At 39.3% G+C, this 22,318-nt stretch overlaps 1 protein-coding gene across 2 annotated transcripts in view; it reads right to left on the reverse strand.

Annotated features, from left to right (window-relative positions):
* TIMELESS (timeless circadian regulator) overlaps positions 1 to 22,318 on the reverse strand; it is a 92,817-nt gene that overhangs the window by 22,109 nt on the left and 48,390 nt on the right. For both annotated transcript variants that reach the window (XM_063426943.1, XM_063426951.1), the window contains exons 10-24: positions 22,009 to 22,185; positions 21,398 to 21,615; positions 20,647 to 20,750; positions 19,482 to 19,651; positions 18,768 to 18,890; positions 18,521 to 18,672; positions 18,321 to 18,418; positions 15,298 to 15,427; positions 13,667 to 13,868; positions 12,574 to 12,725; positions 12,173 to 12,258; positions 10,206 to 10,329; positions 8,091 to 8,173; positions 4,441 to 4,583; positions 615 to 837 (exon numbers count right to left, since the gene is read on the reverse strand). In XM_063426943.1, the coding sequence (XP_063283013.1) occupies positions 615 to 837; positions 4,441 to 4,583; positions 8,091 to 8,173; positions 10,206 to 10,329; positions 12,173 to 12,258; positions 12,574 to 12,725; positions 13,667 to 13,868; positions 15,298 to 15,427; positions 18,321 to 18,418; positions 18,521 to 18,672; positions 18,768 to 18,890; positions 19,482 to 19,651; positions 20,647 to 20,750; positions 21,398 to 21,615; positions 22,009 to 22,185 (2,185 nt within the window). The remainder of the gene's footprint in view (positions 1 to 614; positions 838 to 4,440; positions 4,584 to 8,090; positions 8,174 to 10,205; positions 10,330 to 12,172; positions 12,259 to 12,573; positions 12,726 to 13,666; positions 13,869 to 15,297; positions 15,428 to 18,320; positions 18,419 to 18,520; positions 18,673 to 18,767; positions 18,891 to 19,481; positions 19,652 to 20,646; positions 20,751 to 21,397; positions 21,616 to 22,008; positions 22,186 to 22,318) is intronic.

Raw genomic sequence — 22,318 nt, forward strand, 5'->3', positions numbered from 1 at the left:
AAACTGAATCAAGTTTTATTTTATCACTCTACAATAATTAATTCAGTAAAAAAATTGAAAAACAAACAGTCTACTCTTCCACTATATTCTACCAATAGCCGACTACGGTCTTAAGAAAAGTAGTGCAGATTATAAAAAAATATATATAATAAAACACTTAAAATATAGATCTTTATTTAGTTGTGCATATTGGCCTTAAGGGGTATATTTAAAAATACGTCTTCTACCTTCAACCTTTGCAAGCCCTCCTTTTGACATTGCCACAAGTGCACGTGGTGAGGGGAAGGGGCAGGTAGGAAGTTGCAGCAAGAGCAAAGGACGATATATAAGATGGAGCCCTGTGGACGTGGGTGCTCACAGGCTCACTAGAACCTGTAGGAGTGGGCTCATGATCTACCAGGAGGAGGACAATCTCCATGATTGACAGCCAGGCATGTGTTTCTTACGTGATTTAAACAACCTGCCATTAAAATTAGATCCTCCATAGACAAAGCACTAAATGTGTTGTGTGTGGAGTGGTCCTTTAATTGGACTTTGAAAAACAAGAGTTTAGTTTTATGCATAACTGGCACAAAACACTTCTGCTTTATGCAGGACAGCATCCTGTCACTCACCCTCCTCCTCCAAACTTTTTAGAAGACTATGAATCTTCTTGTCCGAAAAGGAGTCATTCTCCTTGTCTTTTCTTTTGCTCTCCTTTGGCTTCTGCTCAAACTTGGCACTTTCATACTCTTCCTCTTCTTCGTCAACCTCCTCCTCTTCTTCAGATTCTTCCTCATCATTTATATCAATGTCTTTTCCATCTATTCCCAGATCACGAAGAAATTCTTCCTCAGACTAAAAAACAACAACTTACTACTAAATTTTTTCGGATAAGAAATATATAGTATACAAAACAACTATTTTTGGCTATTCTAAATGGTTAGTGTTTAAATTGAATTTGTAAAAGGGAGACTTGTACTTACAGCATTTGGTTGTGAAATAAGCCACCAGTAATGTTTTACATGGTTTTAGACATTTTCATTTCTTAAACAGATTATAATGTCTTTTAGACCATTCTAGTGATGTATACATATACATAAACACACACATGCAAATCCTATTCTCTCACTTGGAAAGTGCACTCCGGGTACAGTCATTCCAATTAATCCATTAGTACAATGATCATTGCTGCATATCAGCAATGAAAGCATTGTTGTAAAATTGAGAAGACTGAGGCGTTTTAGTGGGCTGCTCAGGAACAACAAAATAATTCAGAATGAATATGCCATTGGCAGAATTGAGGTTTGCGGACAGACACCTCATGTAATGATGCTTAATGGTTTTACTCATGAGAATAAAGGTCAAGTAGCAGACCAATTTAAAAAAAAAAAAAAAAATAACTTTTATTAGTTCAAAATATAACCTTAAGATAAATAAATGTCTCACTTAAAACAATACATGTGCATGCAAATACACACACACACACACACACGTCTGCTCGTGCATGTGTGAAGTATATGTGTAAGTTGATTGTAAAACTATCCCAACACCGTTTGAAAATCTCAGTTCTTTTCAGCAAAACTGGGGAAGTTATATTTCCTTACAATCCTCTCTTAATACTTGATTATACAATAGTCATCCTCCTATCCACTTCAAAAAGAGTATGAAATAACACATTTCAGTGATTTTCAGGGATATCTAAAAAGTTGATTTAAGTAAATGTACAAAATGTTTTGCATTTGTTAATCCTTCACAGAGAAATAGTTGGTGTGGGATGAAATATTTTCGAGATTATCGTATCTGCTACCTTGAAATCTTGAAATGGGCATTGAAAGCCATGTATCAGTGTTTGCAGATGACACAAAACTTTGTAAAGTAATAAAATGTGAGCAGGATATTGCCTTGGTGCAGAGGGATTTGGATAGATTGGGGGACTGGGCACTAAAATGGCAGATGAAATTTAACGTAGAAAAATGCAAAGTTATGCACTTCGGGGTTAAGAATGCACTAGCAATTTACACCCTAAATGGTAGTGAACTAGGGATAACCACACACGAGAAGGATTTGGGAATTGTTATAGACAACAAATTAGGTAGCAATATGCAATGTCAATCTGCCGTTGCTAAGGCCAGTAAGCTTTTGTCATGTATAAATAGGGGCATAAATTCTCGAGATGAAAATATAATTTTGCCTCTTTATAAAATCGCTGGTAAGACCACACCTTGAATATGCTGTGCAATTTTGGGCACCTGTTCTAAAGAAGGATATCATGGCATTAGAAAAAGTGCAGAGACGAGCTACAAAATTGATAAAAGGAATGGAGCATTTTAGTTATGAAGAAAGGTTAAAAAATTTAAATCTCTTCAGTTTGGAAAAACGGCGCCTTAGAGGGGATATGATAACATTATACAAATATATTCGGGGCCAGTACAAACCATTATCTGGAAATCTATTCATAAACAGGGCTATACATAGGACACGAGGTCACACATTTAGGCTTGAAGAAAGGAGATTTCATCTAAGGCAAAGAAAAGTTTTTTTTACAGTAAGAGCAATAAGGATATGGAATTCATTGCCGGAAGAGGTGGTTTTGTCAGAGTCTATACAGATGTTTAAATTGCAATTGGATAAATACTTGCAAAAACATAACATACAGGGATACAATTTCTAATTAGTGGGATAATGGCTGCTTGATCCAAGGAGACATCTGACTGCTATTTTGGGGTCAAGAAAGAATTTTTTCCTAGTTTGTTGCAAAATTGGAAGCGCTTCAGACTGGGTTTTTTGCCTTCTTTTGGATCAACAGCAAAAGCATATGTGAGGAAGGCTGAACTTGATGGACGCAAGTCTCTTTTCAGCTATGTAACCTTGCAATATTTAACGTGATCTGAAACATCAACATGGGGGGGGGGGGGGGTAAAGTTTTGATTATGGGCAATATATATTAAAATATATGCGCACATGAGGACTGGCCTTCTTAAAGGGACACTCTCCAGGTACCCAGACCACTTCTGCCCATTGGAGTGGTCTGGGTGCCAACTCTCACTACCCTTAACCCTGCAAGTGTAAATATTGCAGTTTTCATAAACTGCAATATTTACCTTGCAGGGTTAAGTCCTCCTCTAGTGGCTGTCTACTAGAGGACACTTCCGTGTTTCTAGCACAAATTTCGTGTGCTATAGCGTCACTGGACGTCCTCACGCTATGTGAGGACCTCCAGCATTGCTGAAACCTCTATAGGAAAAGCATTGTATAAGGCTTTCCCATGGGGAGGTCTAATGCGCGGCATTGCCACGCATGCGCATTAGGTCTCTCTCCTGGAGGGGGGCAAAGGTGTGATTGAAAATCCCTTCCACTTGAAGTCTGTCAATAGTTAATACAATGTTAAACAAAAATCAGCACACCAGTCAAGCCACGAGACTTGCTTTTCCCACAGAAAGCACAAATCTGCAGCAACTTGGTTGTGTCTCTCCTTGTATGCTGTTCCTGCTAACATCTTGCATCCGGCTACTAGGTGCTGGACTGTCTCTCCGTGTATGCGGTTTGTGTATACTGTTCCTGCTAACATCTTGCATCCGGCTACTAGGTGCTGGACTGTCTCAGAAGCATACACGGAGAGACACAACCAAGTTGCTGGGATTGTGTACTGAAACATCTGCACAGAATATGGATTGGACCTGCCTAAGTCCAGATGGGAGATACCAAAAATGGTAGTTGGGAATGACAGGGCTAAGATCCAGACAGACAAGCATGTGCTGGCCAACCAGACAGCGTGGTAGTAGACAAGGAACAAAAAACTGCAGTCGTGGTGGATGTGGCAATACCCAGTGACTATAACATCAGGAAGAAGGAACATGAGAAGGTGAACAAATACCAATGACTTAAAGAAGAACTAGAAAGGAGGTGGAAAGTAAAGGCAGTAGTAGGCCCAGTTGTGATAGGAGCACTTGGGGCTAAGACTCCCAAGTTGGGGGAGTGGCTTCAAAAGATTCCAGGTGGGACACCTGAGATCGCGGTCCAGAAGAGTGCAGTTCTAGGAACAGCTAAGATACTGCCCAGAACCCTCAAACTTCCAGGCCTCTGGTAGAGAACCCGAGAATGAGTAATAAACATACCACCCAAGGAGGGGTGAGAAAAATCTATTTTTATAGTATTTGTATATTGTATTTTTGTAATAGTGTATCCTATTGTAACAATGCAATGTTTTGTGGACCCAGAACATACTTGAAATACCAAAAGAAATCTCAATGTGTCCATCCTGGTAAAATATTTCATAAATAAATAATTTTGACACTCCATGCAATACAAATTGTTAGTAAGCACATGTTTACATGTTGTTAGGAGTCTGTAATCACAATAGTTTATGAAAGGAGGTGGATTATAAAAAGAAAATGTAACAGAAATTACAAACAGATATGAGGCTCAAAAATCTAAAAGATCTATTCATTAATAATATACCATGCCAGTTGATTTTCCTTTTTTTCTCCTTTTTTTATAGATTTCTTTGCGCTCAGAAATCATACCCATGCTGATTAGTTTATCTACGATTCTGGCTTTAGAGCGTTTTGCAGTGATATTTTTCATAATGTTTCCAAGGATGTCTGGGGAAAAAAAAACAAAAAAAAAAAACACATTTGTACAAATAGAAATAAGCAGAGAGGCTCTTCAATAGTGAAATAAAAATATCCAATGGCTGTAATAAAGGTATTTTTATCCCAAGAAAAAATAGGGTTTTGTTTCTCTAAAAAAACACAAAAAAACAGGTCATTTTTCAGCATCAGAAATGGGTTCCACAGCCCTAGGTTGCAAAGAATAAGCAAAAAGATGGCAGCTTGGAGTTAAACATTGAATTGAAATGTCCTTTGCTGATACAGCCCTGCATGTTTCCCTGGCTAGTCTTTGGCAACCCACCTCTTAAAGTTGGTATTTGCATACCTGCAGAGTGGCTTCCATATAACAAGCAGACCCCACGAATGATGGGGTCTTTGAAATGCAGTCGATCTAACAGCACTTTTTGTTGTTCTACCCTTTTCTACCATCTTCTGCAATCATAGAAACATAGAATGTGACGGCAGATAAGAACCATTCGTTCCATCTAGTCTGCCCAATTTTCTAAATAAATACTTTCATTAGTCTCTGGCCTTATCTTATAGTTAGGATAGCCTTATGCCTATCCCACGCATGCTTAAACTCCTTTACTGTGTTAACCTCTACCACTTCAGCTGGAAGGCTATTCATCCACTACCCTCTCAGTAAAGTAATACTTCCTGATATTTTTTTTAAACCTTTGTCCCTCTAATTTAAGACTATGTCCTCTTGTTGTGGTAGTTTTTCTTCTTTTAAATAAAGTCTCCTCCTTTACTGTGTTGATTCCCTTTATGTATTTAAATGTTTCTATCATATCCCCCCGTCTCGTCTTTCCTCCAAGCTATACATGTTAAGATCCTTTAACCTTTCCTGGTAAGTTTTATCCTGCAATCCATGAACCAGTTTAGTAGCCCTTCTCTGAACTCTCTCTAAGGTATCAATATCCTTCTGAAGATATGGTCTCCAGTACTGCGTACAATACTCCAAGTGAGGTCTCACCAGTGTTCTGTACAATGGTATGAGCACTTCCCTCTTTCTACTGCTAATACCTCTCCATATACAACCAAGCAATCAATTGCTAAATGTACAACTTGTTACTTCAAAGGGTCGACTTTTATGCAGACTTGTCTGTAGCAGTTCAACTGTAATGATATGCAGTCAGGTAGGACAGATAATTATACAATTATTCAGGCTATCAATTTTCATCAAGTAATGATTAAGGCCTTTGTGTCCAAATGTTGTATGTTTTTCTTTCCTAGCTTACTATATATCTTTACAGATGAAGAACTTTATACACAGGGTAATAACTACAACCATATTTAAACTGGTACTGCAGTTTAGCCTGTTTATACCTTGCTCAGTATATTTGTTGGGGATTGCAGGTGCCCCTGCAGTGCTCTAGTGGCTGTGTGCAACATTTTTAATTTGTTTTACTAGAAGGCATGTCAGATGCTTTGCCGTACTTTGGTCGTGATTGCAGTTTACTTGTATACCTTATCACTGCTTCAAATTGGTCCCTAGCTAGCCATAAACACCACAGGCCATCCCTTGATGGAGCATGGTATGAGTATTGATAGCAGCCGTATAACAGAAACAGGGAGCCCAACCACATTATGACACATATAAGTTTCACTTTGAAAATTAGAATGCCAGAATCTCTTGACAATGTTTGTAACAGCAGTTGTGCCTTGATAAATTGATAAGGAGCATATCTGTAACTAGGCAGACGTTCATTTTACTTTGGTAGTTACCCAAATTTAATACATGAGTATTTCAAACACATGTTCGATTGACTGGCTAAAGTAAAACCAGTCATACAGAAGTTTACGAAGATAAATATCGGTTAGGATAACGGACACGGACACCTCTTTATTCGGGCATCAAGGCTTAACCCAGGCAAGTGAACAATCAAATTGAATTCCCTCCTCCCAAAGGGACTAATAAACCTTCACCCACACATAAACCTCATGGGGTCATATTAAAAACAAAATACAATAGCCTGACTCTTTTTTCAGTGTTTTAAGTTTATCTTGTCTGGGACCAAGCACTTTATTATATATGTTATGAGCATGATAGGTACTACTTCTGTGGCAGTATAGGCGTTTGTTGAGCTAAGCTAGTGGCCTTGGTTAAATGTGAATGTAGGTGATAGCTGGAAGATTGCCTCCCAGTTCCAGCATTTTAGTTGTAGATTGGAGTTGTTATAGGCAGTTTGCTCTAGAATTTCAGTGTCTAAGCTGGGTTGGGCATTCCTGGAACTGCATAGGATAAAACAAAACATGTTAAGCTGCTAGATGTTATGCTCACTGATCATGTCCTCTCCCCCTGCTAATTTAAGTGACTAAATACGGGACCATCTATTAATTTGAGCCCTGTTCTAGCAAATAATATGTGGGGTTCTCTAGTGGTTCATATCTGCACAAGAGGGAGCCAGTTTCACTTTTTTTCCAGTCAAAGTGCTTGAACAAGATACTGTATGGGTCCAGTCTAGGATGTCACTAGTGTCTATTAGATGTCACAAGTGCAATTAAACATCTAGAATTAGTAAGACTTTGAGTGTATGTTACCAAATGTACCTATCTATGCAGGCACAACTATAACAGCACCTAAGTGAACTTGTTTTGGAACAGGCCTTTAATTTGGTGATGCCTTAAGAGGCCATAATATAATGCTGTATTGTGATTGTTAAGATTGTTGTATACTTCCCTCTATAAATTAATGGGGAGTGTGGTCTGAAGTTTGTAAATTGCACAAACACTTGAACACTTTTGTAATATCTCAATAAAGTTTATTTTATAAAAAAAAATTGCCCCCCACTAAAAGCTTGTCCCTGTCGGTCCCTTCCTCCATTTTCATCCATGGGCTATATTGCTTTCAAGTCTTATTTTGTATAAATAGGAGTACTATTAACATTTTTTTTTTTTTCCTGATGAATGTTTTATAGAAAAACTAAACAGTATAAAGTAAATATTACAAGAAGTCCCAGGAGTGCCACCAGTTTTTGTACATATAGATGGTAGATTAAAGGGATTCTATAGTGCCAGGAAAATAAACCCGTTTTCCACTATAGGCTCCTGGAGTGCGCCCCTCCTTCGGTGCTCACTTACTTGAATCCAGCTCCGATGTCCCTTGATGTCGGCTCCATCCTCGAGACCTAATGCGCATGCGCAGCAATGGCCACACTCTTATTAGGATTTCCCCCCATAGGAAAACATTATTCAATGCTTTCCTATGTGGAAAAATCTGACCCTGGAGGTCCTCATGTAGAGCATGAGGACGTCCAGCATCAGATAACGGACCAAAGGTATATTTTGATTCCGGAAGTCCCTCTAGTGGCTGTCTGGTAGACAGCCACTAGAGGAGGAGTTAGCTCTCAGAGGTAATTATTGCAGTTTCTCTGAAACTGGGGCATTATATCTGCTATAGTTCTCAAGTAAAAGTCTACCTGGATTCACTTCAGTCACATGAGGTGAGGTTCATAAATTTGTAGTGCCAGTGCAGAAAGAGGGGAAAGGTCTTACCATCTGTTTCTCGAAAATCTTCATAGAGACGCTGAAGTTCAAACTCTTGGTCTTCTGTCCAGATTACAATTCGTGTACCTTTTCTGTAAATAAAAAGTGCAACAACACCTTTTATACATATCATGATTTGCACTTTATTTCAATTGGCAGATCATGTTATCAAGCCCTGTTCTCTGCAGGGTGGGTAATTTTATATTGCAAGCAATACCGTAAAAACACTGTTTGGCCCAAGTACGTACGTACACACTCACACTCTCAATTCTTTGTTTTTACGGATCAGGACATGGCAATCATCTATTCCTTTTGCAGGGATTTAGATAAAATTAGGAAAATACAACCTCAGATTAACAACAATATTACACCGTGTCATGATTAAACAAAAATAAAGCCAAAATGGAGAAGCAATGTGTGAATAACTAAGTATGTGTGAATAACTAAGTACATCTGTCAGGATCGTATCCTGACAGCTACGTTTTATCTTCCTTTTTTGTTTCTGTTCCTTTAAAAGAAGTTCGAGCTCTCAACCACTAGTGGCCTCCCTAGCCATTGGTCACCTCAGTCCTCACCTGCCTAGGACTAATTACTTGCTTCAGCTACATAAGGCTACACCCTGCTCACAACAGGGCCTTTACATTGAAGTTGGTGACCTACCTGAAAGACTTCAGTTCCTGGCTCCTGTGAACCTGTTCCAGACTTACCTTCTACCCTGCTCCAGACTTGCCTTCAAACCTGCTCCACTCTCACGTATGATTTTGACCTCTGCCTCTATTACCAGCCTTCCTGTGCCACAAACCTGCCTCCGTTATCAGCCTTCTACTGTTACCAGCCTGCCATTGATACTAAACTGCCTTTGTTTTAAACCTACCTGGAGATCAGAGACATTCTTTGCAAGTATCCTGTTTTGTGGCATATTGCCTAAAGTCTGTTTTTTACCTCAATTTGCATAATATGTCTAAAAGCACAAATAAAGTCTCAAATAACAACCCTGGCATAAGTCTCCTATCTGACCTGCACAAGATAATGACAACATCATTACTGCTTCCATAGGAATTAAGAGGATAAGTAGCAGACAGGTGCTGCTTATCAAATGCCCTTGATTAACGGATCATAAACAAGTGTGACCACCTCTAATAGCCAAAGTTTAAGCAGTTTGCTGGTCTGGAACATTGAGGAAAGACATCAGCAATGATTTTCGAGAAGCAAGTTTTGCTGCCCATCAAACTGGGAAGGGTTATAAGGCCTTAACCAAACAATTTAAAGTCCATCATTCTACAGGGAGAAAGACTATTCAAAAGTGGAAAAAACATTTAAGGCAGTTGGCCACACTCTTTTTGAAGTTGATAACTATTGTATAAATATAATCTTCCCAAGAGTGAACGTCCAAGCAAATTCACCGCAAGGTCACACTGCAAAAGACCTCCTAAGAGTTACATCTCAGACTATACAGCCCTAAGTTAGCATTTTCAATGTTAAAGATCATGACCGTACAATTAGAACAAGAGTGAACAAGTATGGTTTGTTTGGAAGGTTTGCCAGGAGGAAAAAAAAAATAAATGTCAGCACGGCTTAGGTTTGCAAAGTTGCATCTGAACAAACCACAATACCTCTGGAATAATGTATTTTGGACAGACGAGAGCAAAGTGGAGATGTATAGCCATAATGCCCAGTGCCACGTTTGGAGGAAACCAAACCCAGCATATCAGGACAAACTTCTCAGAATAACTGTCAAGCACAATGGTGGAGGGGTGATTATGTGGGCTTGTTTTGTAGTCACATGAACTGTGAACCTTGCAGTCATTGAGTTGACCATGAACTCCTTTGTATACCAAAGTACGCTAGAGTCAAATGTGAGGCCATCTGTCCGACAGCTAAAGCTTGGCCGAACATTAGTCATGCAACAGGACAATGATCCCAAGAACACCTGTCATCCCAAGTCATCGAATCATAAGGTGTACTTAGTTTTTCCATACATGGCTTCTCCATTTTTGGCTTTTTTACAGTGGTAACTATATTGGTCAACAGTAAGTAAAATTTACAGAACAAGTGAAAAGCAAGGCTGCCATCCCATCTTGCAGAGAATATACTGTTAAAAAAGATAGACCCTGTGGTACTTACACCTCACGTTTAAAATCTTTTACACTTTCAGCCAGCCCCATCTGCACAAGATGGTTAATGATTTGCTTTCTGGTCCGTGTACCAGGCTTCAGATTGGCCAGTATACTATCAACCACATCACCATCTTGCAAACAAAAGAAAAACAGTGGTTAAGCTTCTGGACAGAATTAAACATATGTATTCAAAATAAACAAAGTCACTTGCTTCTGTGGTTAACTTCATTTCAAAGCTTAAAACATTGCATCTGTTTATACAGTTTACCAAGTCATAACTCTCACTGACACAATATACAGCACAGTAAGGGGTCGTAAATGATGAGGGTCTGATCTGATAAGAATAACCATGGGTTAATCATTTATTATTATTATTTGCAATAATAGAGATTGGATTGTGTCAAAAGGGCATGGATGGAGAGTGTGGAAGAGGAAAAAAAAATACATTTTGGGCTCAATAGTTCAAAGACCATACCACCTTTAATGGAGTGTAAAATACATAAGAGGATGACATGGGCTTAAAGGTTATCACATAAATGTAAGCCTGTGATCATTTGATAGTCAAATTAGATGGGCTAAGTGGCTTTTAAAATGCACACATTCTTCATATTTCTATGATCTTAAAATGACACTCCAGACATTTGGATACTATGTGAGCAAACATACTTGATATGAAAATGCTTTATCAAAGTTAAATTCCAGGATAATTTCACTAACAAAAATTGATTTGCATTGTAGATCAACCCCCAACAATTTTATCAATATATTTATTTTCAGAACATATTTTAATGCACCAACTACATCACTAATGTCAAACAAGAACCTCACCACTGCTCAGATGTAAAAGTAAACATTTTTGTTTGCCTGGTGCCCCAGGGTTTTTACTTGACTAACTAGCAGGTTGCACCAAGATGCTAGGATAATGTGCACAGATAATACCATATAACATTGGTGGTAATTGTGTGCAGAGATTGTCAGCTCAAACTTGTTTCTCTATGCCGCAGAGATAGGGTTTTGAAGTGTTCCTCAACACACAAACAGCAGGAAGCATGACACTCTGATCTGAGCCAGGGGCAGGACACTCTGATCTGAGCCATGGACAATAGGACAGAGAAATTGAGAAAGTTAGTACAGAGCGAGATCCTTTGCTAAAGGCTTCAGAAAGGTGGTCTGTTCTTTAGTGAGCCATATATGAGGTCGGGCCCATGGCTAGGATTGTAGGCCACAAAGAAGTGTTTGGCAACAGTGTATCTTCATTCTGTGTTGAGAGAATTGCAGGTCATGTTCTAATGCACAACAGAGGTCAATTCTTCTGGGCAGCACGGTGTCTATTGAGAGTGCATGCACAATGGTGACATCACTCACTCAATATGCCACCAGAGAAAGGCAATGGATTGTGGGCATCTCAGCTGCACGTTATGATGCCGGGATTGAACATGTTTGGCTGTGAGTAAATGTAGACGTGATATAGATTTGTGATATAGGGGATATGGAAGAATATACATGAGCAGTAAATGGAATAAAAGTTTTTATTGGCAGGGACTGGTTGCTTTAGCAAAGGGGGTAAACAGTTATGATTTTTGGGAAGTGGAGGATGTAAAAAGGAAATATGGCAGGTGATTCAGAGCTGTATGTAGTGTGCATGCATTTATTACAGAGCTCCACAAAAAAGTGCAGTATGTAACAGTTAATTACACAGCTGCACAAAATAAGTGCAAAGTTTATTTAAATGTGTATATAGGTGTATAAATATATGTTCAAAGGGTGGAGGGAAGGGCGCTTAGCATTGTTCAGCATAACAATAAATTCATGAACTGAACAAAAACAGCATAGGTATTAAAAAAAATTACAGAAATCAGGAAACTGAAAATATACTACATATTTACCACCCTTTTAAACACAGTTTTCAGCAAAACTGTGATCCAAAACCCATCCGAACACCAAAAAAAAGCATGGATCCTTACAAATACTTACTTTCCACCTCCTTATATTGCAAATAGAGGCCTCTGAGTTCCTCTTCCTCCTCTGGAGTCCATTTCAAACGCTTTCGATTTGCTTCACTGTGGTTTTGAGGAGATAACAATATCAAGGCATTAACAATACAGCAAATAAAGAAATCAAGAAAGCACAACTAGATGCAAAATGTGCCCAGGGAGTGTTACAAAATTTATCTGAAGGACAGAAGAGAAACAAACATTTTGGGTTTCCCTTTGTCAATTCCATTAGTAGCACAAAGTTACCGTCTAATTTAGATTTGTAGGTACTTTCCCCCCTTAAGGTCTCTGTGGCCACATTAACATACAGCAGAATAATTCCTTGATGAGACCCCAAATGTTGCATTCAAACATTGCCCATTGTATCATAAAGAGCCTCACCTCTCCTCTTCACCAAGTTTTTTGTAACCTTCTGTCATCTCTCGTACCACAGTGGTATTTTTCCAGAAAAGAAGCTCCACATAAGCTTTGTTATTTGTTGCTGCCAGGGCAAAGAATTTGTTCAGGATATATTTAGAGAAGGATACCAATTCCTGGAAGAATACAATAATACAGCTTTAAAAATTCTGTAAACATGCTATAACAGTTATGTTAAAGGAACAGTCCAAGCACCATAACCACTACAGTGGCTATGGTGCCAGAAGTGGATTGGCACTCCCCCATTCTAAAATAACTTGACTTCTAACTTGGGGTCCGTAAGGCACCAGAGCTGGATGCTTCTGCTTAGGAACTTCTGTTAGTTATGCTCCTGAGCTAAGCTGTGTAGCGCAAGCTCTCAATCCCTTGAATAAAAAGTATTAAAAATGGCAGTGGAAGTTGTTTTTACAAGGTATCTATATTCTCCATCTATCTTTAGCAGTTGCATGCTTCACAAGAAACAGATGTTAAAAAATTAACAGGATCTGCTGCTATGCAGACGACTCGAGCATCTTAATGGACCTATTTCTAGCACAACCTATCTAAACATCCTATCAAGGCTCTTGGGATTGGGTGACGAACTTGTCACATGCTAGTTATGAGTCAAAATGGAAAAGTTGTCCACAACACTGCAGAGGAAGCATTTTTTGCGAAATACTTTGAGAAAAATAAATAAATGAACCATAGCCATGAGACTGGTGTTAAGCATTTCTCCTGTGGTACATGTTAAAATGAAACTCATTGTACCATTTAAAAGGATGATAATTCTACTCTCCAAGTTCTCATTACAAATGAAATGATGATTTAATGAATCAAGCATTGGCAACGCAAACAGAGTTCATTCATTTTTCAGGATGACTTGGCCAGACTTTTACCATTTAAGGATCCAAACATTACACAATCATCATTGTTTGAAGACCAAGTGTAGCTTACCAACAAACAGTGATATCTCAGTTATTCTAGGATAGATCTTAGGAAAGTTATGAAACTGCATACAAGATTGAATATAAAGCTACATGCTCGGATCGAAATTTTAAGAGGTTTCATTAGCTCTTACCTTGTAGACGCTAGCTGCTGCATCACTCAAGATACAATTGAAAAGGCAGAACACTGAGAGCTGAAAGAGAAGGGCCTCCATTTTGAGATCATAAGCAATGCGGTGCAGCATTTTCACAGCACAGTGGTTGGTGTGAGCACTGTTCTGCTGGTAGTTCTTCAACAACAGCACATAGGTCTTCACCACATTGGAATTGGCAAATCTACCATACAAGTACCATAACAGAAAATTAAACCGTTAGAAAGGGTGCTGTTATAATAGTAATGTATTTGCCTGAATCCATAACTTAAATATAGTCTGGTATTAGAATACATCAGGCCTGGTTTTTCACTAACATCCATTTGCAATTCCCAACAGTTTAGTTTAGTTGATTACCCTGATTTTTTTTTTTTACACGCAAGGACAAAGGTTAAAGGTTTCTCTGTTGTTTTTAAGAGTGCCTAAGGAGAACATTTCAATGGTAATCAAGGACATTCTAAAACTTCCCATTTTGGAAACTGACCTATATTTTTATTTTTACTTATATGTTTTCAGTCTGTAAGAAATGCTGACTAATGGCATATTTTGTAAGTTTAACTTTCCTCCTGAGATTTTTCAATTAAAGGGTTACTCCATGCATAACTACTACAGCCCACTGTAGTGGTTATGATGTGAGGAGTACTCTGGTGTCATTCCCCAATCATGGGGCAAACTATTTTGCCCTCTTAGACGGATCCTTGTTGGGAACCAAGTCTTCTTTGCTGTGTAGTGAAGTGTATCCAGCTTCTGCGGAGACCAGATGTCGATCTCGCTGGTCAATCACTGGCCGAGTGTCTCAGTTGAGTGCCATCAGTCAATAAATAACTTTCTGTGTATGAAGTATGTTTGCCAATGACGTTACCAGTTTTGGATACACCTTTTGGCAATATAAACATCTCTTTATGTGCAGCGTTTCACTATACAAATTACAAGCACCATGAAATTATCATTTTGCTTGGAGAATCTCTTTAATGAATAACTGCGCTTGTAAATTCATGGGCCGTATTGGTCATTGCTAAGTGTTAGGTCTCCTAGATTTTAAGCTTACAGCTAGGGCTTATTTTCTTTCATACTAATTTGACTCATGATTTTTTTTTTTCCAGTCTTTGGCCCCTTTAACCTCTTAAGGACCAAACTTCTGGAATAAAAGGGAATCATGACGGTTAAAAAAAACTCAGTCTTTTTAAAAGGACCCTTGGTACAGCACAATGAGGAAAATGTTGTCTTTTATATAAATCAAATAAGTACGAATCAGATTAGTCAAACAGCTAATAAAAAAAATCAAAGAATGTCTTAGATTTTTGCATGCTCTGCAGAATTATATTAAACAGGCTACCAGTATTTGTATATATTACCCATTTGGACCCCTTTATATTTTATCGAGGAAAGGGACGTTTTAGCACTTCATAAATTATTAACCAGTGCTTATAACTGTCCTGGTAATGTTTCAATGCAATTAAAGATAAAGAGCATGTGGCTTTAGCCATGTGCTTTAAATTTAAAAAAAACATTTGTAAATAATTCTTACAGATTGATTAAATAGGCAACAGTGTTTGAGTTTGATTTGTTTTAATAGTTACAAGTCATCTTGATCATATAAAGCCTATATATACCTTCTCATGTAATCCAGAAAATTAAACTCCTTTTCGGATACTTGGACAGAGGTAAGTTCTTCTTCTTCAATCTCCTCCTCCTCCTCCTCTTCCTCTTCTGGTAGATCCTCTGCCTGAACAGGTTTAGATCCTGAAAGAGAAAATGTTGTGGGTTTCCTTTAATCCTATCATTCTGTGACCATAACGGATACATAGCTTAAGAACGGTTATGTATTAATGGGATTGTTTAGGATTCATAACAAAAAAAAACAAAAAAAAAAACAGATCATTTGTAAAAGATAAAAAGAAAATGAGATTTTACTCAGATATAAAAATATCACCTATTTTGTGCTGATGGCACTGGTAGCAAATTATAACAAACATTTAAGTGAAGAACACATTTCCAAGATGGTTACAGCAACGTATCTTATTAAATGTATGCAAATCTGGCAATAGCAGCCATACAATTACATATGGCAAAAGCAACATAACCACCACATTGCTCAGCCAATGAATACTATGTATACTCACTATGAGTTGAAACAATATTGCAGTTTTTACCAAATAACCAGTCACCTGTTTAAGTTATGTGTTTATATGATTGTGCTTTTTCTCCTTTAACTATGAAACTTGTTAATATTTCCAAGACACCTTGCCCATTTTCATTTCCCACTAGACAGAGTATGATTTTATTGACAAGTCTAGAAAGAGCATGGAAAAAGTTACCTTTACAATAGGTGTAGGCACAATCACCCTGTGATGATTACATTAAAAAAGAAAAATTACATATACATATACCGTATATACTCGAGTATAAGCCGAGCCGAATATAAGCCGAGCCAAAAAACTGGGAAAACTTATTGACTCGAGTATAAGACTAGGGTGGGAAATGCAGCAGCTACTGGTAAATTTCTAAATAAAATTAGATCCTAAAAAAAATATATTAATTGAATATTTATTTACAGTGTGTGTATAATGAATGCAGTGTGTGCGTATGTGTGTGTGTATGAGTGCAGCGTGTGTGTATGAGTGCAGCGTGTGTGTATGAGTGCAGCGTGTGTGTATGAGTGCAGCGTGTGTGTATGAGTGCAGCGTGTGTGTATGAGTGCAGCGTGTGTGTATGAGTGCAGCGTGTGTGTATGAGTGCAGCGTGTGTGTATGAGTGCAGCGTGTGTGTATGAGTGCAGCGTGTGAATGCGTGCAGCGTGTGAATGCGTGCAGCGTGTGAATGCGTGCAGCGTGTGAATGTGTGCAGTGTGTGTGTGCATGAATGCAGTGTGTGAATGCAGTGTGTGCAGGGCCGGTGCAAGTATATTTGCCGCCGTAGGCAAAAAAATTTTTGCCGCCCCCTCCCCCCCCCATATGTCCTGACTTCCCCTCCTCCTCCCTCAGTGGTCCTTACCTCCCCACCCCCGTGTTCCTTCACCCCCCCCCCCCAGTGATCCTGACTCACCCCTCCCCTAGTGGTCCTTACGCTCCCCTCCCCTAGTGGTCCTTACTTCCCCCTCCCCTCTCATAGTGGTCCTTATCCCACCCCCTCCCTCTCATAGTGGTCCTTATCCCCCTTCTCCCTCCCATAGTGGTCCATATACCCCCCCCTCCCTCCCATAGTGGTCCATATACCCCCCCCTCCCTCCCATAGTGGTCCATATACCCCCCCCTCCCTCCCATAGTGGTCCTTATACCCCCCCCTCCCTCCCATAGTGGTCCTTATACCCCCCCCTCCCTCCCATAGTGGTCCTTATACCCCCCCCTCCCTCCCATAGTGGTCCTTATACCCCCCCCCTCCCTCCCATAGTGGTCCTTATACCCCCCTCCCTCCCATAGTGGTCCTTATACCCCCCTCCCTCCCATAGTGGTCCTTATCCCCCCCCTCCCTCCCATAGTGGTCCTTATCCCCCCCCTCCCTCCCATAGTGGTCCTTATCCCCCCCCTCCCTCCCATAGTGGTCCTTATCCCCCCCCTCCCTCCCATAGTGGTCCTTATCCCCCCCCTCCCTCCCATAGTGGTCCTTATACCCCCCTCCCTCCCATAGTGGTCCTTATCCCCCCCTCCCTCCCATAGTGGTCCTTATCCCCCCCTCCCTCCCATAGTGGTCCTTATCCCCCCCTCCCTCCCATAGTGGTCCTTATCCCCCCCTCCCTCCCATAGTGGTCCTTATTACCCCCCTCCCTCTCATAGTGGTCCTTAACCCACCCCCTCCCTCCCATAGTGGTCCTTATACCCCCCCCCCCTCCCCCCCTCCCCCTTCCCCCCCTCCCCCCCTCCTCCCATAGTGGTCCTTATACCCCTTTTTTTTGTTATAAATTTTTTTTTTATTATTATTATTTTGTTATTATTATTTCTTATTTTATTTATATTTTTTTTTTTCGTCCCCCCTCCCTGCTTGATATAGGGCATGGAGGGGGGCTCTCCTTCCCCTGTGGTCCAGTGGGGGGGGGGGGGGGGAGGGGGGCTGGCAGAGCTGTAACTTACCTTTCCTGCAGCTCCTGTCAGCTCTCTCCTCCTCTGCGCCGTCCGTTCTGCTCTTCTGTCAGCTTACACTGTAAGTCTCGCGAGAGCCGCGCTCTCGCGAGATTTACACTGGGAGCTGACCGAGGTGCTGACCGGACGGCGCAGAGGAGGAGAGAGCTGACAGGAGCTGCAGAACAGGTACGTTACAGCTCTGCCAGCCCCCCTCTCCCCCAGTCTGTATTATGGCAATGCAAATTGCCATAATACAGACCTTGACTCGAGTATAAGCCGAGTTGGGGTTTTTCAGCCCAAAAAATGGGCTGAAAAACTCGGCTTATACTCGAGTATATACGGTATATATATTTTGTAAGTATAATGGCACTCACCCTTGCTGGCGAAAGAGTATTTAGCTCAATGCCCTGGTGCTATCCCACACTGAATATATATTCAAAATGTACATAGAAAGAATGCACTCTCCGGTCTTTGGAAGACCGGAGAGTGCATCCTTCCTATGTACATTTTTTGTGTGTGTGTGTGTATACACACACACACACACACACACACACACACACTCTCTCTCTCTCTCTTACTTGGAAGATCTGCAAAGATAATTTGTTTCAGCAGCTCAATCTCTTCCTCGTGTTCCATTTCTAAAGTTCCAAACACATCTCCCTCAGGCCAGACTTCTCTGAAAAAATAAAATAACTTGACCTCAGAGGCAAAAATCACCAAATCTACCAGCACAATAAAAAACAACTATGCATGGGTGTTTGCACTAAACAATAATTACCTGGCAGAACGTAGTAAGACAAGGGATTCTGGTGCTTTACCAGATAGAAGTCCATTCTGGATTTGAATTAGAGCTTCAGTTCTCTGCTCTTCAACTGGTATCTCAGAGGCTGCATCAAAAGGCACAACAGCTTCAGGAAGATCTTTTGAGCCCTTGATGTATAGTATAAAAATTAAAAAGATAACCATCCAACATCCTCTCCCAATATAATTTTATCGATAAGAATTATTTTAAAATTATCTCTTACCACGACACATTCTTTAAGTTCATCAGATATCGATTTCCAAATTTCCTCCAGCTCCTCTGGACTCTTGTGTTGTTCTTCTGAAGACTGTTTACGCTTCTTTTTCTTTTTTTTCACCCTCCGTTTCTTAGGGAGAAAAGAACATCAGCCAAAATACATTGCAACCTTTTTCCTGCATCTTAAAGTAAATCAAAAACATTGTGCTACTGCACTGAACAGAACAGGACATTGGAAAACCAAGATGTCTGGAAACTAAACAATCAGAAAGATGCTATGTGGTGATCACAATGCTAAAACAGGACTCATGGAAAATGCACTCTTGCATCTTCTCTTTCAAAAATTGTTTATTAAAAGGTCAGATGAGAAAAATTCCATCCAGAAATTTAACATTGGCATCTTGCAATGTAAAAGTAAAAAGAATAATTTCACGTGACAAAGTCAAACGCTAAAATGAGTACAATTAAAGTTAACAGACTTATGGTTAAGTTGTGTAAAACCAAAAAATGATGACCCTGGAAACAATTCTTGAATTAAAAGCATTACACACATTGGCATCTTTTAATGGCAGGCACAAGTCTGAATGCAAGGCAGAATACTGCTCCTCAACACCATATGCAAAGCAATTACCTTCCTAGCCAACATCTGAGCTTCTGTACACTGTTTTTGCAGCTGTACTTGGACCTAACTATAGGTTAAAAAAAACAAAAAAAACCTTACCTGGACCACAATTGTCCCTTTTGTTTTGCAGAACGTTTCCAGCATTTTGAGGAACAAATGAGTGGTTTCTACCAGGTCTTTCAAGAAAGACCGTGGCTGTTTGGTTTCATCAAATTTTCTGAAAAGGGCTAGAAAGAGTTCCCGGTACTCCATCAAGTAGAAAATATTATCTGCAGAGAAGAAGATATGCCAGGTGAACTTGGCATTCAATATTTTGACAGTATCTTGCTCCAGTTTATACCCCATGCAAACATATAAAGTCTTGCCATTGCACATCTCGAAAAAAAACTGTTTTATATAGTCGTAGAGAAATACAAATTTAACTATGGGGCAAATTATCCTTTTTTATGCATTGTAAGAAAATACATTTAAAAAGACCTCTCTTCTAACCAGGAAGAGATACTTGGCACATCATTCCTTGTTCAACATATATGAGTGTATATTGCTATATTAAACTAAACTGATAGCAGCCATATGAATGACCACTGCTATTAGCTTACACAGTCTGGTTCACATGGAAGGAGAGAGAAAGCAAGAACTCAGTTTAAGATGATTGGCTCTTGCTGAACCTCAAGGGCCAAACCACTGAACAGTGCATTGTCAGGTTTAGATAGGGTCAATGTGGTAAAACAAATAGTGTTCCTTATTGTGTTACAGTATACCATTTCAAGGAAGCAAATAGGCATGCCAGAATTAGGGCATGTCTCAAATGTGATTTTGTATATTTTTTAAAAGCGGGCAAAGCTTTTACATGTTACATAGGATTTAAATTTCCATTGACAGAAATTTTCTGACGATCAATCATACGAAATCCCATTCCTCTGCCTACAAGGACAGAATGAAATGGAGCTGCAGATTAAAGTAGACGTTGAGGTTAACCTGTTCATGAACTGTTTAACTCCTAAAGGTAAGGAAGCGCCTGGGACCTAATGGCATCATAACAACTTAATTTCAATTAAGTTGTTATGGTGCTGGAGGATTCCCTTAACACAAAAGAGCAAAATAGATAAAAATAACAGGTTGACACATGCATATCAAAAATGGTTTGTTTCGGTTATGAATTAGACAATTGTTGTTGTCCTTAAGGGTATGCTGCAAAAGTTTTAAATATAGCAAAACACAATAAGAACATAGATAATGAGCATCACATCACAGGAAGACTCACTTTTAATTACTTTGCTGCTTTCTCGGACGGCCTCCTCTTTTGAATGATCCATTTCATTTACATTAGTCAGAAGTTCCTGATAAGCTTTCAGGGCCAAGTGCATTCTATTGCATGAGAAGGTGTATTTTATATATTACATACAAATAATACAAATGAAAACTGTGTACCATTACTAAGAGCCATTACAAAACCATGGGTTGAAAAATAAAAAATGGATTTATTTATTACTGGCATTTTTAAAAGCGCCAACATATTCTGCAGCACTGAAATTTGTTATTAAAGCACCCACTTCATGTTTTGACATTCTGGGAGAAGGATCCAATCATGCAAAACTATTTATATCACTGTTTGCTGCAGAGTACCCATAAACACAATGTAGGTTAGAAAACCCTGCTATTATTGACCACTCACACAAAGATCTACCTATATTCCAAACAAAAAAATATATATATTTCTAAATAGGTTTTTTTTTTTGTTTGTTTTTTTTAACAAATGACCAGGATAAATGTATTTAGATTTTTCTTTTCAAGTGTGCCTTCATAGCCTTGTAGATTAGCTTCTACAAAAACCCGAACATAAAAAGGGGTAGTAGTGGTAACAAAGAAGGAAGTCAAATTCTTACTGTAAGTCTCTTAAAGGAACACTCTAAACCCATAATGCAGTTCAACTTGCTGAAGTACTTTAGTGGTTCCAGTATCTTCTCAATTTAGGAGTGCTTATTTCTTTAATGGAGTGCCCATGCAACACTCACCTGCGTGCCCAAGATGAAGCTTCTTTCTTGTCAGTTAGCATCATCTCATAATAGTTAGTGAGGTTTTGTTCTATGTAGTGAAAGGTCCTGATACTAACAGTCTCAGACACAAGCTCTGGTCTAAAGCGGAACTTCCGGTTAAAGGCCATGAAAAAAGCCATTGACCATAGGTAGTAAGTTTCATCATGCTGCTGAGCCTTCTCCCGAATCAGGTGGTCCTGAATGACAAGCAGTCACAAAACCAGATGAGCTGGCTTGGCAGATTCTCATCTACACAACGATTTGCTTTAGATTTATTATCACTAAAACAATAGCATCAGTTTTATATTGTGCATGTGGGATACTAATAATCAAATCATTAAAGGGATAGATGCATACATTTATGTACCACACATTCTTGGTAGTTATTTGTTTTCATATAAAAATGACCTTTTGCATTACATACGGTCAGGGCATAGCCTGGCATACATTTTAAAATGACTTCATACCATGATGCTGTAAGCACAGAATCAAGAGACTCAACTGTGCATGCTAGGCATTATGGGAAACAAAGCACATGTGTACTTGGATTATCTCAGCATGAAAAGAGCACACACGTGCACCTGACTCACCTTCACAATGCACATGAGCCGGTTATAGCAGTTCTCCAAGAAATCAATGCAAAACTCCTTCAGAAACAGACGGACATTAAGTGCTGACCGGCGGCGTGGCTCAATGTCCCTGGCCTGTTGTCGTCTCTTTGGAACCCTCTTCCTGTCTTTTCCAAGGTCATGGGTATAATTTTTAAACTAATTGCAAAGAGAATCAATATTTAAAAAAAAAAAAGAATACACACAAAAATCTATTTTTTTGTTTTGTTTTTACTGAGGCAAGTAAATAATATTCTACACTAATTAGAAGTAAATTATATGAACAATGATG

This window comes from Pelobates fuscus, chromosome 1 (genome assembly GCF_036172605.1).
Source record: "Pelobates fuscus isolate aPelFus1 chromosome 1, aPelFus1.pri, whole genome shotgun sequence".
In the NCBI taxonomy this organism is placed as follows: domain Eukaryota; kingdom Metazoa; phylum Chordata; class Amphibia; order Anura; family Pelobatidae; genus Pelobates; species Pelobates fuscus.